This window comes from Pogona vitticeps, chromosome 5, assembly GCF_051106095.1.
Source record: "Pogona vitticeps strain Pit_001003342236 chromosome 5, PviZW2.1, whole genome shotgun sequence".
Taxonomy (NCBI): Eukaryota; Metazoa; Chordata; class Lepidosauria; order Squamata; family Agamidae; genus Pogona; species Pogona vitticeps.
Genome location: NC_135787.1, coordinates 92,670,024 through 92,687,412, shown reverse-complemented (window position 1 = coordinate 92,687,412; position 17,389 = coordinate 92,670,024). Strand labels below are relative to the sequence as shown.

At 39.7% G+C, this 17,389-nt stretch overlaps 1 protein-coding gene and 1 long non-coding RNA gene across 4 annotated transcripts in view; one reads left to right on the top strand and one right to left on the bottom strand.

The window, feature by feature from the left end:
• Window positions 1–1,739, top strand: part of OTOP1 (otopetrin 1) — a 54,272-nt gene extending 52,533 nt beyond the window's left edge. For all 3 annotated transcript variants that reach the window (XM_073001035.2, XM_073001034.2, XM_020813311.3), the window contains one exon: window positions 814–1,739. In XM_073001035.2, coding sequence (XP_072857136.2) covers window positions 814–984 — 171 coding nt within the window. In that variant the 3' untranslated portion in view covers window positions 985–1,739. The remainder of the gene's footprint in view (window positions 1–813) is intronic.
• Window positions 1,740–1,743: 4 nt separating this feature from the next.
• On the bottom strand, window positions 1,744–16,841 carry LOC140707474 (uncharacterized). The gene is made up of 3 exons (XR_012087561.2): window positions 16,708–16,841; window positions 4,018–4,109; window positions 1,744–1,859 (listed from the first exon to the last, which is right to left on the bottom strand). It is a non-coding gene; the product is annotated as an uncharacterized LOC140707474 (long non-coding RNA).
• Window positions 16,842–17,389: the final 548 nt, after the last annotated feature.

Sequence of the window (17,389 nt, the reverse complement as noted above, 5' to 3'; positions counted from 1 at the left end):
GCCCATTTTTAAACTGCATTAGGAATTCCATCACTGGCTGACTAATACTTGGAGGCTTCCTGTCCATTGACAGCATGAGAACTGGAGCAGCAGAATCCTCATACTATGAAAATGGAGCGGTTGGAGCTGCCTCCCCTCCCAGGCAAGGATAACATTGTTGTCTGGCCAGTTCTGAGAGGCTTCCCAGCGATCTTGGCACTGACCAGTTTGGCAATGTTATCCTTGCCTGGGTGGTTGTCAGTTCCAGCCACCCCATTTTTGCCACACATGAAGTGGCATGATGCCTCACCCTCAGCGCTGTCAGTAGCTGGGAAGTCTGCCAGCACTGGCAAGCTGGTGGCTGCACCATGTCTTACTTTAATGCAAGGAATCACATTAAAACAGGATATGCATTTCCAGTAGTTTTACACCTGTCTGCAAGTAGCCTGTTGTAAAAAAGCTTACTGCAGGTTATCTGGATACATGTGGTTCCTGTCCCAGAAACATACTTTTGAAACAAGTAGAATGACTGGAAGCCATGTGAGGCAAAAGGCTCTTACACACAGCCATTGGAATTCTATCAACATATGAAGTGCTCTGTAATCTATAAAAGTTTAAGCCAAGTAAAGCATGTTAGTCTTTAAATTGCCACAAGAGCCTTTGTTATGAACGAGTATTTAAGAAAAGTAAAAATTACAATTGCTATTTTAGATTGAGAGTACATTGGAATAATTTTAGGCTGTTCTAAGACTTCCCCTAGCTAAATCCTTAATCTCATATGAACGGTGACATTCATCGTTATTTTCATTTCTAAAATTTAGTTCTGTTTCATAGCTTTGGATTCCTCCGGCTTTTGGCTGCCGCCCTGAATATGACAATGGACTGGAAGAAATGGTGTTTGGATTTGAACCATGGATCATTGTTGTTAATCTTGCAATGCCTTTTTCTATTTTCTACCGGATGCACTCAGCAGCCTCACTTTTTGAGGTCAGCTGCAAAATATGAACTTCATAAATCCTAAAGACTGTAGATGGATAAGAGACTGAGAAGCTAGTACATCCTCAGATTTTTGATCAAAAGAGGATGTCCAGTGACTTGAGTGACTAGAAAATTAAGAATATGCAGCACTTCACTGAATGGAGTACTTCATACCTCATCATTGGTCCCCTATACAGCAAGCAAGCGATAATATTTTGTTTCTAATTTTGTATGGCTAAAGGCACAATCCTGAGTATATCCAGAGGTATGCTGGGTTTATTTCCAAGGGGATGCGCATAGGATTGCAGCTTAAGCTAATGAATATTCTAATAACATATAAATGTATGTGGTATTTTTCTCTGTGTTGTTAGAGGTTAATCATATGGTCTCTAAGGCACAATTCACCCACATTAATTGTGACATCTATACAACTGGGTATGTTATTACAGTCTTTAAGTCCCATTGATTGCAGTGGAGAAAAATTGAAAGAAATATAAATGGAACTTTATGGGAATGATGCAGTAACTTTTAAAAGTTCTGCCTGCACTTCTTTCTAAATATCTTTTGAGAAGACAATTAATTTAATATTTGATATTTGATATACTGAAAAGAAATGTTATATGAATGTTTCATAAGAAAAAAACAGCTACAAATCAGAGGCCATAGTATGCTTATGACATGATTGTTTTGTACTTATATGTATTTTTATATTTTTTCATGAAATGATAAAATAAATAAATAAACTAAATTTCCATTTCTGCTTTAGCATTTTATTATTCTTTAATAGTGCAGTTGTCATGTTTTATAAATAAGATTACGCCAGTGTTGGACCTGCAGGCCACCATATGTCTTCTTATGTTGTTGATTCTTGCTGGATACAAGAAGTCAAACATTTCAAAATCCTGCATATTAAAATGTGAGAAATTAGAGCATATGGTAATTTTGCTATTCTTAAAAACAAAGGAAATCAACTCCGGCCTAATTGTGCTTGCATGGCCTTTGCATGGCCTTTGGATCATATTGCCCACAGCTTCCAGTGTTCCTGTGTTAGAAGTCGATTCAGCATGGAATTTATTTTCTTTTATTGGTCAATGGCAGCTACTTTCCCATGGGGCACTAGCAATAGGTGGCACCAAGAAGTTGCAATAGATGGAACCAGAATGATGTGGAAGATGTGGTTGATAATTTTCAGCCAATGTCTGCCCAAGTGACTCAGGCATGCAGACATTAGAAATTCAGTGACTCTTTAAGGGTACTCTTTAAGACCACCATGATCTATCTTAGCTACCTAGGTTTCACCTCCATTGCCCAGATCTTGTGGCTGGTGTTGAGTCCTTCCATAATGGTAGTTCTGGTTTTGAGCCACTAACAGCATGCAGCATACACACACAGTTTGCCTTTCTATGGAATGGCCCATAAAATGAATCATAATTTTTGTATAATGGCCACTATATCTTTCCATAATACTCTAGCATACTGGGGCTAAAAGACAAAACTGTGGCAAGACTACTGAAAAAGTAGAGCTGTGTTGTAAAACTGCTACTGATGAATCCTCCAGATAATTACGACCTCCCCACAAAATTCACAACTAAGGGTGTGGTCACTTGTGCTAAAGGAACCCCAGGTATATTGATTATGCTATTATTTTAATCATTTTGTAAATTTCCGTTCACACGATGCAGGTTAACATTCATTTAGTCAGCCAGTCAGTTTTTCCCCACCTCATTGCATGGCCTTTTTCGAATAATCCAGCCCCAGTATTGATTCACTCCTTATCACTTCTGCATGTCTGAATATTGCTGTTGATTTATTTACTATGTGAACTGGTTGGTTTTTGGGCCTCATGACCACTGCATGGCAGCCATACTTGTGCCTTTTCACGTTTTTTTAAACACTTGGCAATGAATCATTTGATTTTTGTTCTATATTTTTTCTCCATGACAGTTTACTGATGTTTCACTTAGCCAATGTCTTCCCTATTATAACCCTCATCCCTGCTTTTGTTTGGCTTATAGTTAATTTCCCCCCTTAGCTTTTCAACAATTCTAACATTTTAAAATTCTGCCCTAGTGACTTATCCCACAAAGCGGTGCATAGACTAACAGTTGGAAGAAATAATAAAATGGCATATATATGCTGCTGTAGTGATATATCACTTTTTTTAAAAAAAGAAGAAGAAAATTCTAGGGCAGCAGGGACCCAGAAACAGGACAGAAAATGAATAAATATATCAATATATATCTGGACACCACATTTCAAGAAGGATGCTAACAAATTGGAACAAGTTCAGAGGAGGGTGACAAGATTGATCAGGAGACTGGAAACCAAGTCTTATGAGGAAAGGCTGAAATAATTGGGCATGTTTAGCCTTGGGAAAAGAAGACTGAGGGGTTGTATGATAGCACTTTTCAAATATTTGAAAGGCTGTTGTACAGAGGAGACACAGCATTTGTTCTTGATCATCCTAGAGTGCAGGACACACAACAATAAGTTCAAGTTAAAGGAAGCCAGATGTGGTGATCACCCTGCTTTGGCTCATGTAGGAGGATATTTGCATGCACCAATTGAAGTTGTTGGGAGGCAGAGCCAGAGAAACTAGAAGAGAGGGGTGAGGCAGAGAAGGAGAGTTTGGTCAGTTCGTCAGTTAGAGTCAGAGATGAAAGTCTGAAGTGAAGAGTTAGTCTGTGGGAGTTAGAGAGTGGTAGAGTGAGGAGTTAAGGGATGCAATTAAGAGTGTGGAACTTATAGAGAGTTAAGAGTGAAAAAAGTTATTACTAAACTACTGAATACTTTAACATCTGTGAAGAACCTGTTTAAGTGAACTGTAATCAATAATCCTGTTTTTGTTAAACCTTACACTCAGCATGGACCTCAATCTTTCTAATTGAACATTGTTGACAGAGATCAACTAGTGGCAGCATAGAGGGAATGTGTCATCAGATTTCAGTTGAATATCAGGAAAAACCTCCTGTTAGAGCAGTACGATGGTGGAACCAGTTACCTCAGGGGTTGGTGAGTGTTCTAACACTGGAGGAATTCAAGAGAAACTTGGATAATCACCTGGCAGATGTGTTTGATTGTGTTCCTGTATTGAGCAGGGAGTTGGACTTGATAGCATAGTAGGCTGCTTCCAAATTCACTTTTCTATGATTCTATGAATACAAAAAAAAGAAGGAAAAAAAGATTCAAGTGTTCAATGTGATTAGGCTCTAAGTTACAAATTCTCTGTTAAGAACTTTGGGCTTATCTCTGTTTTTTTTTTTTAAATGTTTTATTTGTCCCATTTCATTTACAAGAGAAAGGTAAACGAGCAGAAGAAAATTCAAAAACTAGAACCCCTGCAGTCTTGCTAAATTGGATAAAACCTCCATAACCCAGCCACAAAAGATGATGGTGATGATGAAAGTAATTCAGGAAACATTATGTCCATGACAGGGACATTAAAGCTGTGAATTGCAAAGATGCATCAGGTTATTATTAGCACACTGGATTGGATAATTTGCCCATTTGTGGCAGCATAATTATCATTAGGCATCCTTCAGTCTCAAAAGACTATGGTAATGTGCTCTGTATGGAGGACTTGGAACATTGTCTAGTGTGGCTGAGATGGCCAATTTGAGAGTGACAATCCCTTCCACACTGAAGACAAATCCAATCTGTCCCCTGTCCAGCTCCCTGATTTTGCTGCTTTAGTGACTGCCTCTTTGCCTTGGCCTGCTGGACAAGGCTCTCTTCAAATTGGGAGAGGCCATGATGCACCGCCTGCTCAGAACACAGGCTCTATAGACCTGGATCTTGGTATATGTTGTCAGCTTCTTATTGAGCCATACTCTCTTTGTGAGTCTACAGAAAATGGTAGCTGCTTTGCCAATGTGTTTATCCAGCTCGACATCTAGAGAGAGGATGTCAGAGATAGTTGAACAACCTCCAGTTCTTGTGTGGAAATGGTAATGGAAGGAGGTGACTCCATGCCCTGGCCCATGACTTGTGTTTTCTTCAGGCTGATTGTTAGTCCAAAGTCTTGGCAGGCCTTGCTAAAATGATTCATGAATTGTTTGTCTTCAGCAGAATGGGCTGCATCATCGGCAAAGAGGAAGTCCCGTATGCATTTCAGCTGGACTTTGGTCCTTGCTCTCAATCTAGAGAGATTAAAGAACTTTCCATCTGATCTAGTCCAGAGATAAATACCTTCTGTTGCAGTTCCAAAGGCATGCTTCAGCATGACAGCAAAAAAGATACCTAAAAAGGGTTGGTGTGAGGACACAGCCCTGTTTCACTCCACTTCGGATGTCAAAGGAATCTGATGTTGAGCCATCAAAAACTACAGTGCCCTTCATTCCCTCATGGAAGGACCTGGTGATGTTAAGGAGTCGAGGTGGACATCCAATCTTGGGAAGTATTTTAAAAAGGCCATCAATGCTAACCAAGTCAAAGGCCTTTGCGAGATCTATGAAGGCCGCAAAGAGTGGCTGTTGTTGTTCCCTGCATTTCTCCTGCAACTGTCTGAGGGAGAATACCATGTCAGTGGTAGATCTATTTGTGTACATTAGTGTACAGTGTATTGTGGATCTATTTGTGTACATTAGTGTACAGTGTATTTGTGTACAGTGGTGCCCATTTGTGTACATTATTGCTTATGAAGTAGACATCAGCATTTAACTATAATACGTGATGACTGCTCCAAGTCACTCCTGTCATTCATAGTCAGGATTTCATTTGCATGAGCCTATGAGAGGATTGGAGGGGCAGAGTCAGCAGATATATAAAGGTTTGGCAGGAAGAGATAGAAAAAAAGAGAAAGGTAAGAGAGAGAGAGAATTTGCAGAGAGATTGTCAGATAGAGAGATAGTGAGAGGAGAAAGAGAAGGAACTGATGCTAATAGAGATAAGCTGGTCAAGGTAAATAGATAGAGCAGGTAGTGATTGGTTATGTAGCAAGATATATGGTATTTTAATGATTTGATTGTGTACAATGAGTATCTGAAGAACATCTGTGATTATGATTATTTTTGATTGTTGTTGTTGTTTAGTCGTTTAGTCGAGTCCAACCCTTCGTGACCCCTTGGACCAGAGCACGCCAGGCCCTCTTGTCTTCCCCTGCCTCCCAGAGCTGGGCCAAATTAATGTTGGTCGCTTTGATGACACTGTCCTACCAAATCATCCTCTGTCGTCCCCTTCTCCTCTTGCCCTCACACTTTCCTAACATCAGGGTCTTTTCCAGGGAGTCCTCTCTTCTCATTAGATGGCCAAAGTATTGGAGCCTCAGCTTCAGGATCTGTCAGTGAGCACTCAGGCTTGATTTCCTTTAGAATGGATCGGTTTGTTCTCCTTGCAGTCCAGGGGACTCTCAAGAGTCTCCTCCAGCACCACAATTCGAAAGCATCAATTCTTCGTCAGCTTTTTTTATGATCCAGCTCTCACTTCCGTACATCACTACAGGATAAACCATAGCTTTGACTATTCGGACTTTTGTTGGCAAGGTGATGTCTCTGCTTTTTAAGATGCTGTCGAGGTTTGTCATCGCTTTCCTCCCAAGAAGAAGGCATCTTTTAATTTTGGGGCTGCTGTCATCATCTGCAGTGATCATGGAGCCCAAGAAAGTAAAATCTATCACTAACTCCATATCTTCCCGTTCTATTTGCCAGGAGGTGATGGGACCAGTGGCCATGATCTTAGTTTTTTTGATGTTGAGCTTCAGACCATTTTTGCACTGTCCTCTTTCACCCTCATTACAAGGTTCCATAATTCCTCCTCACTTTCTGCCATCAGAGTGGTATCATCTGCATATCGGAGGTTGTTGATATTTCTTCCGGCAATCTTAATTCCGCCTTGGGATTCCTCCACTCCGGCCTTTCGCATGATGTATTCTGCATATAAATTAAATAAGCAAGGAGACAATATACAGCCTTGTCGTACTCCTTTCCCAATTTTGAACCAATCAGTGTTTCCGTATCCAGTTCTAACTGTTGCTTCCTGTCCCACGTATAGATTTCGCAGGAGATAGATAAGGTGGTCAGGCACCCCCATTTCTTTAAGGACTTGCCATAGTTCACTGTGGTTCACACAGTCAAAGGCTTTTGCGTAGTCAATGAAGCAGAAGTACATGTTTTTCTGGAACTCTCTGGCTTTCCCCATAAATCCAGTGCATATTAGCAATTTGGTCTCGAGTTCCTCTGCCCCTTCGAAATCCAGCTTGCACTTCTGGGAGTTCTCGGTCCACATACTGTTGAAGCCTACCTTGGAGGATTTTGAGCATAACCTTGCTAGCGTGGGAAATGAGTGCAATTGTACGGTAGTTGGAGCATTCCTTGGCACTGCCCTTCTTTGGGATTGGGATGTAGACTGATCTTTTCCAGTCCTCTGGCCACTGTTGAGTTTTTCAAACTTGCTGGCATATTGAACGTAGCACCTTAACAGCGTCATCTTTAAAAATTTTAAATAGTTCCACTGGAATGCCATTACCTCCACTGGCCTTGTTGTTAGACAAGCCTTCTAAGGCCCACTTGACTTCACTCTCCAGGATGTCTGGCTCAAGGTCAGCAGCCACACTATCTGTGTTGTCCGGGATATCCAAATCTTTCTGGTATAGTTTTTCTGTGTATTCTTGCCACCTCTTCTTGATGTCTTCTGTCTCTCCCATTTTTGTTCTTTATCATGTTCATCTTTGCACAAAATGTTCCTTTAGTATCTCCAATTTTCTTGAACAGATCTCTGGTTTTTCCTTTTCTATTCTTTTCCTCTATTTCTTTGCATTGTTCGTTTATGAAGGCCCTCTTGTCTCTCCTTGCTATTCTTTGGAAGTCAGCATTCAATTTTCTGTAACTTTCCCTGTCTCCCTTGCATTTTGTTTCCCTTCTCTTCTCTGCTATTTCTAAGGCCTCTTTGGACAGCCACTTTGCTTTCTTGCATTTCCTTTTCTTTGGGATGGTTTTTGTTGCTGCCTCCTGTACAATGCTATGAGCCTCTATCCAAACTTCTTCAGGCACTCTGTCCACCTAATCGAGTTTCTTAAATCTGTTCTTCACTTCCACTGTGTATTCATAAGGGATTTGGTTTAGATTATACGTGACTAGCCCAGTGGTTTTTCCTACTCTTTTCAGTTTAAGCTTGAATTTTGCTATGAGAACCTGATGATCAGAGTCACAATCAGCTCCAGGTCTTGTTTTTGCTGATTGTATAGAGCTTCTCCATCTTTGGCTGCAGGGAATATAATCAATCTGATTATGGTATTGCCCATCTGGTGATTTCTATGTGTAGAGTCGCCTCTTGTGTTGTTGGAAAAGAGTGTTTGTGATGACCAGCTTGTTCTCTTGACAAAACTCTATTAGGCTTTGCCCTGCTTCATTTTGAACTCCAAGGCCAAACTTCCCTGTTGTTCCTTTTATCTCTCAACTCCCTACTTTAGCATTCCAATCCCCTAGAATGAGAAGAACATCTTTCTTTGGTGTCAGTTGTAGAAGGTGTTGTAAGTCTTCATAGAATTGGTCAATTTCAGTCTCCTCAGCATTGGTGGTTGGTGCATAAACTTGGATTATTGTGATGTTGAAATGTCTGCCTTGGATTTGTATTGACATCATTCTATCATTTTTGAGATTATATCCCATTATAGCTTTTCCCACTGTTTTGTTGACTATGAGGGCTACTTCATTCCTTCTACGGGATTCTTGCCCACAATAGTAGATATGATAATCATCTGAATTGAATTCACCCATACCTGTCCATTTTAGTTCACTGACACCCAGGATGTCAATGTTTATTCTTGCCATCTCCTGTTTGACTACATCCAGCTTACCAAGGTTCATAGATCTTAAATTCCAGGTTCCTATGCAGTATTTTTCTTTGCAACATCGGACTTTTCTTTCACTTCCAGGCACATCCACAGCTGAGCGTCCATTCGGCTTTGGCCCAACCACTTCATTAGCTCTGGAGCTACTTGTACTTATCCTCCGCTCTTCCTCAGTAGCATGTTGGACGCCTTCCAACCTGAGGGTCCCATCTTCCAGCGTCATACCTTTTATCCTTTTGTTTCTGATCATGGGGTTTTCTTGGCAAAGCTACTGGAGTGGCTTGCCAGTTCCTGTTCCAGGTGGATTGCGTTTAGTCAGAACTCTCCACTATGACCTGTCCATCTTGGGTGTCCCTGCATGGCATAGCCCATAGTTTCTCTGAATTACTCAAGCCCCTTCGCCATGACAAGGCAGCAATCTATGAAGGGGCACATTTGATACACTTCAATAAATAAATTCAGTTGGCAGTTACCAGATAAGTGTTTGACTAAAGTCTTTCATATTGTGGATAAAGGAAATCCACTGGTGGTAGTGAGGAAAAAAAAGAGAAGACTGAACATAGGTGAATCAAAGAAGTGAATGACACAATTGGTGTCAGCTGGTGGGATGACATAACGTGAGCTTTTTGTTTGGTGAAACAGGCAGGGGCCACTTGGTAAATGTCACACCATAATATACTTGGGTGCTTTTTAGGAGAAAGGCAGGGTAAAAAATCCATATCAGGGAACACTTGCAACTATTCCACCCCTGCCCATCATTCTGGCAGCCAATCAATATGTCCAGAAAACCCAATGACTCTTTCCTGGCTGAACATATAAGAATCTTATCGTGAGGATTTCTGAGACAGTTCAGCTAGGGTTTCAGCTTCTTCATCCCAACCCTTGGGCAAAATCTCACTGTGCTGCATGAGCACCATTGGCTTTTGGTTGCAATGTCCAAATAAATCTTTGAATATCCAAATAAATCTGCAGCTCCTGGATGAGCGCTATTTGCAATGTCAGATTAACACAGGCTGCAAATCAAATCACAGCATTTTGATTCAGCTCTCCAATGTAGTCTTATTCAGACTAAACTATGTTTGTGAAGACAGCTGAAGAAGGCAGAGATAAAACATGTTAGGCTTTAGTAACCAAATACAGACAAGACTCATGGTCCAAAACAACTCATTTTGTGTACCATGAAATGGACTGATGAATTTTTGAAAATACAAACATCAAGAGGATCTACTAACATTAAAGAGCTCAGTTGTCAGGCAGGGTACTTTATAAGGGTTCTGAGAACACAAGAATTAGTAATGTGCTTTTGCTGTATGTATCCTGAGGACATGCTTTTTTAAAAAAACATTTTTATAACATGTACATACATACAAAACATACAAAAATATATAAGACAAACAAAAACATATAAAACAAACAAAACATATAGGCGGGAGGTATTTCCCATTCAAGTTTATCCTTATATAATTCTGACTACAACAGACTTTATGCCCTACTCCCATACTAAATCATACTATATCTGTATATATCTACACATATTGTATTTCGTATCCCTATTTCAAATATGTAATTCATTCAATCAATCAATCTTTATTTGCGGTCTCCGACCCATTAAAATACATACATATAATATTTAAAATAAGAGGAAACAATTAAAACATTTCAAGACAGTTAAAACAGTATAAAGTAATAAGGTAGATTACCCATATGTTGTTTTTTATATTAATATTATATACAATCAGTCAATCTTAACCTTGTGGTCTCTGGCCCATTAAAATACATGCATGTAATAGTTAAAATAAGAGGAAGCAATTAAAACATCTCAAGACAGTTAAAACAATATAAAGTAATAAGATGGATTGCCCATAGGTTGTTTTTTGTATTAATATTATATACAATCTATCAATCTTAATTCCGCAATCTCCAACCCACTAAAATACATACATGTAATATTTAAAATAGATGGAAACAATTAAAACATTTCAAAACAGCTAAAATCGTAAAATTGATAAAATAGATTACCCATATATTGGGTTTTTTATTTTTGTTTTTGTTTTTATGTCGGGATTAGGTAGAGGTCAAGATTATTTTTCATATTCTTTGAGCAGAGAAGGAATTCGGCCACTGATTCGGTGGTTATCTTGTTTGTATCGCTTAATAAATATTTTGCATGCTAAATCAGAGTCCTACCTAGGAAGACATTCATTATGGGCTTGAGGAATTTGATATGCTCATTTCTATAAAAATTACACTCCAAAAGGACATGCTTCAAATTTTCAATTTCTCTATCCTTACAAGGGCACAATTTTTTTCGTAAGGGGTGCCAGAATATCGCCCATCTAGAATTGTGGATTGGAGACAGTTAAATCGAGCTCTTGAGAAGACGTACCTGTATTTTGGGACAATCAAATTCTCTAGATACCGAGCACTTTGGGAAAAATTATAGTTCAGGCCAAGGTGCAAGATGGAGCATGTTTTGCGAGCCATTGAAATGGAATACTGCAAGTCAATGTCCCTGATCTGCTTTTCTAAGATAGAGTTGGCTGCCTTGGGTTCCTGGGCATAGAGAAAGTCCAAAGAGAGCACTAATAGATGCAGGTTTTCTGGAAAAGCTTTAAGCCATGAGCTGTTGTGGTCATCTTTCTGTAGAAGGTCAAGATATCCCATAGATGGATCAGCATATATTACCTTGTTCCAAAATCTAAAAGCAGAGAGCCACGCACTGCATTCTAGTGATGTTAGACCAGTCTCTAATCATAAGGCAGCTGCAGGCATTCCCTGAATGGATCGTAAAAAATTTGAAAGAACACTCTCTATAGTTGTGTCAAATCCTAGGATCCAAGTTGGTATACCATATAACAGTTGGGGCAGAATCTTGAGCTTAAAAATGTGAATAACAGCTGGTATAAATTGTCCCTCTTTAGTAAAGAAAAAACACAAGATAGCTTTCTGGGCTGCTTGGATTATTGTCCGTCTATGGGCAGCCCAGGAAAGTTTATAGTGGAATGTGATACCTAGATACTTTAGCTGTTTTACTTGCTCAATGTATGAACCATTAATTGTCCATTTTCTAGGTGTTACAGAATGAGTACGAACCATAATTTTGATTTTAACAAAATTTATAACCAATTGGTTGTTCTCATAAATGTGCGGATCAGCCGTTTAAATCCTATTTTTGATAGGGACAGAAGAATCGCATCATCTGCGTAAAGCAGTAGGGGGCATTTGGTCTCTGCCAATCTAGGAGGATGGAAGTCTGTTCCAAGACACCACCCAAGCAGATCATTTAAATACAGGTTAAATAGTGTGGGGGCTAATATACAGCACTGTCGAACTCCTTTATTAGCCTGAATAGGTTTTGTCAGTTTTCCTTCTGTTCCACATCTAGTGTGGTGCCCTGATAAAGACATTTAATAAGACAGAGGAGTCTCTTATCTATAGAGGTTTTGTATAATTTTGACCATAGAATGTCTCTTGGGACAGAATCAAAGGCTGATTTTAAGTCTATGAATGCAGTATAGAGCCCGTTTCCATGAGAGGACATATATTTCTCTGCTAGATGGCTCAAAATCATACAGTGATCAATTGCTGATCTACCCTTTCTAAATCCTGCCTGTTCCTTCCCCAAGATATTTTCCTCCTCTATCCAAGTAAGTAGTCTTTGATTTAAGTGATTAGAGTAGAATTCTCTTTAATGTCCCCGAATAGAGTAGAGAAATGCTGTTCCCAGATATGTGCTGGGATGTTACAGCTGAGCTGGTTCAAGGATGAGCTCAGGGCATCAGTGACAATAGCTCAACAGATTTTAGATTTTTTATTTAAAGTGCATTCTATTAATGCATTCCACCCCTTTTGAATTACTTGTCTCTTTTTACATGCTATTGTTTATATTTCTTTTTTATATCATAATATTCTGCAGGTAATACATTTAGGTTTTCCTTTCTATAGTTGTTATATACCTCTCTCAGTTGCTTTTTAACTACATAACATTTCCTGTCAAACCACTTAGGGCCGCTTGTCTTTAATGAGGCTTGTGGAAACAGTTGTTTGGAGGTTAGGGCCGTATTCATTGCATTGATTAGGATTGAATATTTATTTATGGCAGTAGTGGCATTTGTGGCTCCTATGATTGAATTTTTTAGGGACTCCCCCTCAGTGGAGCCAAAGAAGCCTTCTAGCTTTTTGCGAGTTTCTTCAGTCCAGTGTATTCTCTTTTGTTTGAAGCTTAGGAATTTATTTTGGAGATGAGGTTATGCACTCAGATGGACAGAGTTGAGAGAAGGAGGGTGGTATTAAGGGGTAGGTGGTCACTATCCAGCCTTAGGCCTACAGAAAATTCCAGTACCTCTCTAGATAAAGAGTGGGAGATTAGCACAAAAACCATAGCACTGCTTCCATGTCCTGATACATAGGTGAATTCAGGGTGTTTGTCATAGCGGGGGTTCCCGTATAATATTATAAGACCAAGGTGAGTCACCATTTGGATCATACAGATGCCACCATAGTTCACCTTCATATCTTTGGACATTCTATCATAGCTAGGGGCAAAGTTCTCATGGTCAACTGTCCCCCATAAACTAGAAGAGTACAGTGTTATTTGAGCCTAAACCTTTCATTAAAGTACCCCATTATGAGTAACTGGGCTCTAGGGAGTTTGCATTCTAATCCTATTATATAATTTTCCAGGTATTCCCAAGCTTGTTTTGTGCTTTTCTGAGCTGAGGTGTGATATAAACATTGACCAAAAAAGGGGTCTTAGGTCCAAAGACTATATGCCGAGCCATTACTATTCTCCCACAAGTGGGGAGTCAGTTGACAGATGCCTGTAGAGCAGTAGATATCAATATTGCTAAACCTGCTTTAGGTCTACCTTTCCTTTTGGTGACCTCAGCGGGCATATCATATATGGCATATCCATTTAGCTTAATTTGTTTGGTGACCCATGTTTCCTGAATAAAAATTATATTGTGAGCCCTCAGATGTTGCAGAAAGTTGGGATCATTTTGCTTCGAGGCCTACCCTGCTATGTTCCATGAGATAACTTTGAGTTGATCATGTGTTACATTCAAGATCTCCCCCTTTATCCCATGAATAGCTATCAGGTTGTGTGGAACAGATTCTAGCTATGGTATCGTTATGCTGCAGGGTTTGTCAATTTATCTTAGTAATATCAGGAAAGTTTCTCTGGGCTTCATCTAGGGGTGCTTCGGCTATCAGGCACAGCTCTGGATGGTTTGCAGGCACTGTCAAGTTAGAATTGTTTATTATTATCATTGGCTCCAGAGGGGGTTTCACTCTATCCTTACTTTGTGTCAATACTGGGGCACTAGGTACATGTAATTGATGGTTTGCTAGGTCTTCGTTGGTATTTGGGGGCTGTCCAAAATTCCTCAAATGTGCAACCAGACATTCCAGTTGGTGTACTATAGACAGGCAATAAGATGAATCTCCGCCTCCTCTTCTAGCCAAGCAAGACCTGGAATGGTCTTTTTTGTTATATGGCTATCATCCTTGCATTTTTCTGTGGGATAACCATAAGCATTCTGCCCATCATTTGAATAGTCTAAAATTTGAATAAGATCTTCCTCAGTGTGCTTCTCCTGGGGATAGACTGGTTTCTCCCTTTCTGTCTCCCTTGCATACTCACTTATGAGGGGTAGTGTGTGTGCTAAATTATGAAAGTACAGTGGTGCCTCGCACAATGAGCGCCCCGTAGAGCGATGAATTCGCTCTACGAGGACGTTTTCACGATCACAAATGCAATTGCATACCAATGGCCCCTATGGCCGAAAATCGCAGAGCCGATCAGCTGTTCGGCGGCTACAAAATGGCCGCCGGAAGCCGCAGAATGGCCGCGCGCAGCGTTTTTGCGCCCTCGTTAAGCGAGGGGAGGGCGCGAAAATGGCTGCCGGCCATAGAGGAACATCGCTGAACGGTGAGTAAAGGAGCCTTTTGGAATGCATTAAACACTGTTTAATGCATTCCAGTGGGCTTTTCTGTCCCGCTCAGCGATGTTTTCACACAGCGAGGGTTAATCCGGAACGGATTAACCTCGCTGTGCGAGGCACCACTGTACTTATAACGACTGTTATACCTCTCGCAGCTAGATCCTTTCTTCTGCCATAAATCCTACTGGTTATTATACTACCCTGAAATTTTACAATTGCCCGTGCCTGGGTATAATTGTGGAAAAAATATTCCACATTAAGAATTTGAGATGTGGGGGTTAATCCAGGGATTATGGGTTCTAAGATATTTACCACATTCCATTTGCACTCATTCTGTGAAAGTATCCCTTTAGGTTTTGGGTATCCACAGAAAGCTAGAGTGTGAGTCATTAGTCTCAGCTTCCATGTTGGATTGTTCTCAGGCTTCGTCAGCTGGATTATTGATTGAGTGTTCTTTATATTGCTCTTTAGCACATCAATCCAGGGCTCATTTTCCACTTCATCTATACCATCCTCACTAATACCCTGTATGGTAGAGGTGATTGCTGATTGATGTATATTTGTCAAAGCTTCACCAATACCTAACTTTTCAGAGTTTCTTTTAAGTCTGGAAGATTTTTCCTCTTTATTTGAGTTCATCTCAAGATGTGTAAATAGGTTATGATAGTTCATTTTTTAGGATGGTTTTCTTGATTTATTTGTGTTCTTAATATTCTTAGGCTTTTTAATTAATGATGATCTGGTCTTATTTTTTGCTAATTTTATTCTTTTTTTACTTGTTCGTCCATAGAGAGATACTTCTTGTGCCCTATTCTTAGTTTCCTGTTTGGAGTTTTTACCCTCTTTGGCAGAACCGTCCTGTAACAATGCAATCTTGATCAGTTTGTTGTTATTCTTAGGTACATTTTTAAACTGAGTTAGTTTGGTTAGAGTAGTTAGTAGCTCATAAGATTCATAAAGAAAGAATTTAATTAACTTCATCTCCTCTAAAATGTCTTTTACTCATTGGAATAGTGTATTAGCGTCAGACTCTCCTCTTGCCTTAACTGACTTTGGAAAGGGCTCTTTTTCTGTTTTGATGCATCCTAGTGCCAATTCATCTAGTTGTTTTAACATAAGATTGCCTACCTCCTTTTTTCCCTTCTTTTCCACCCTACTGAAGTCTAAAGTGTTTTCCGCAACTAACTCTCTCGCCAGGTCAGGAGCATAATCTTCCTTATTTGTTTCCATTATTGAACATCGATACTCAACTGACCAGTCTAGATTAGGGGCTGGTGATGATATCGTTGTAATTTCATTGGTATTTTTAGTGCCCTCCTCTTTGGGAGAGAAGAAATTTGTAATTTTCTTTTGTCTCCCTTTCCTCTCTGCTAATATGTTTCCATGTAATGGAGAAACCCCGTGTTCCTTGTAACCTTGTCTAGTAAAAACCATTATCCAACAACAGCAGGTTATTCCTGTACTATAAGATATATACATACAGTAAATATATATATTACTTGTAGTAAGCATATAAATATACCCTACCAGTAATAAAAGATCTGCAGAATTGGTTTGACTTAACAATACTAGCAGTTCCAGAAGCAGAAAAAATCAAAGATATATAATGGCAAGCATATATTATGGAATGCACTAATATTGTACTAATATCGTGTGTCCTCTGGTGAGGTAGTCTAGTCAGAAGGTCTGGCTTCTTCAATCTTCTAGCAGCTTGCTGGAGCAGATTTAAAAGTTGGAAAATGGGTAATGCTCTCAGGTACAGGTCTTTTAGTTTGATTAACCTGTCGCTGCTAGACTTAAACCCAGAGGTAAGTATGCAGATACAAGCACAAAACAGGTGGGCCCTCAGTTACTTTGGAGTACTTGAAGATTCCACAGTCAAGTGTCTGCCTTAGGCCCCATTCATCCCCATTTGTCCAGAAATAAAGCAAATCTGTCTTAGTCTTAGACCGCTTTAGACTTTCAGCAATACTTTTAAAAAGTTAGAGGAAGGCGGAGCAGAAATCTCTGTTTACTTACCTGATGTTCTTGCACTGTTGAGTTGCTGCTTGATGAGTATTTGCTTAGCAATGAGGCCATTAGGTTGTATGGCTTTCACCCAAAGTTGTAAAGGTAAATACGCGTCCACTTGCTTCTAAAGGCTTGGGAGATCACCAGAATGCAAACTGTAAATCTCTGGCCATGTTTCGCACTGCTCTGGTAGGAATGAGGAACCTGCTTCTCCTCCTGGGTTGCCTTCCCTGGTGACCTCGACTAACCTTTGCCTGAAGATAACTTTTTCTGTTGACTGGAGGGAGGATAGGTAGGAGTATCACAATTCAGAGCAGTAGGTCAACAGTTTAGCTGTTTCTTCTCCCCCTTTCCTTGTCGTGTTGATAAAAACAGCAGGAAATTCCAAAGGTTGTTTTGGCTCCCTAAATGCTTGGTTTCAAAAGCTTTTTCAAGAGCTATTTAGAAGCTATTTAGAGGGATTTAAGTGTGGTGTATAAAAGTTAGAAGGGTTGAATAATAATAATAAAAAAGAGCAGGAACGTGAGGGAGAGAATGCTGCTGCCCATATCTAATTCAATATCTAGCCTCCTAAATTTATGATAATTTTTATAAATTCTCTCACCTGCATTTCCACTTATCCAATTATCGTCATAAACATTTCTGATTTTATCATTAAGATTACTTATCTATCCAAACATGACCAATACAA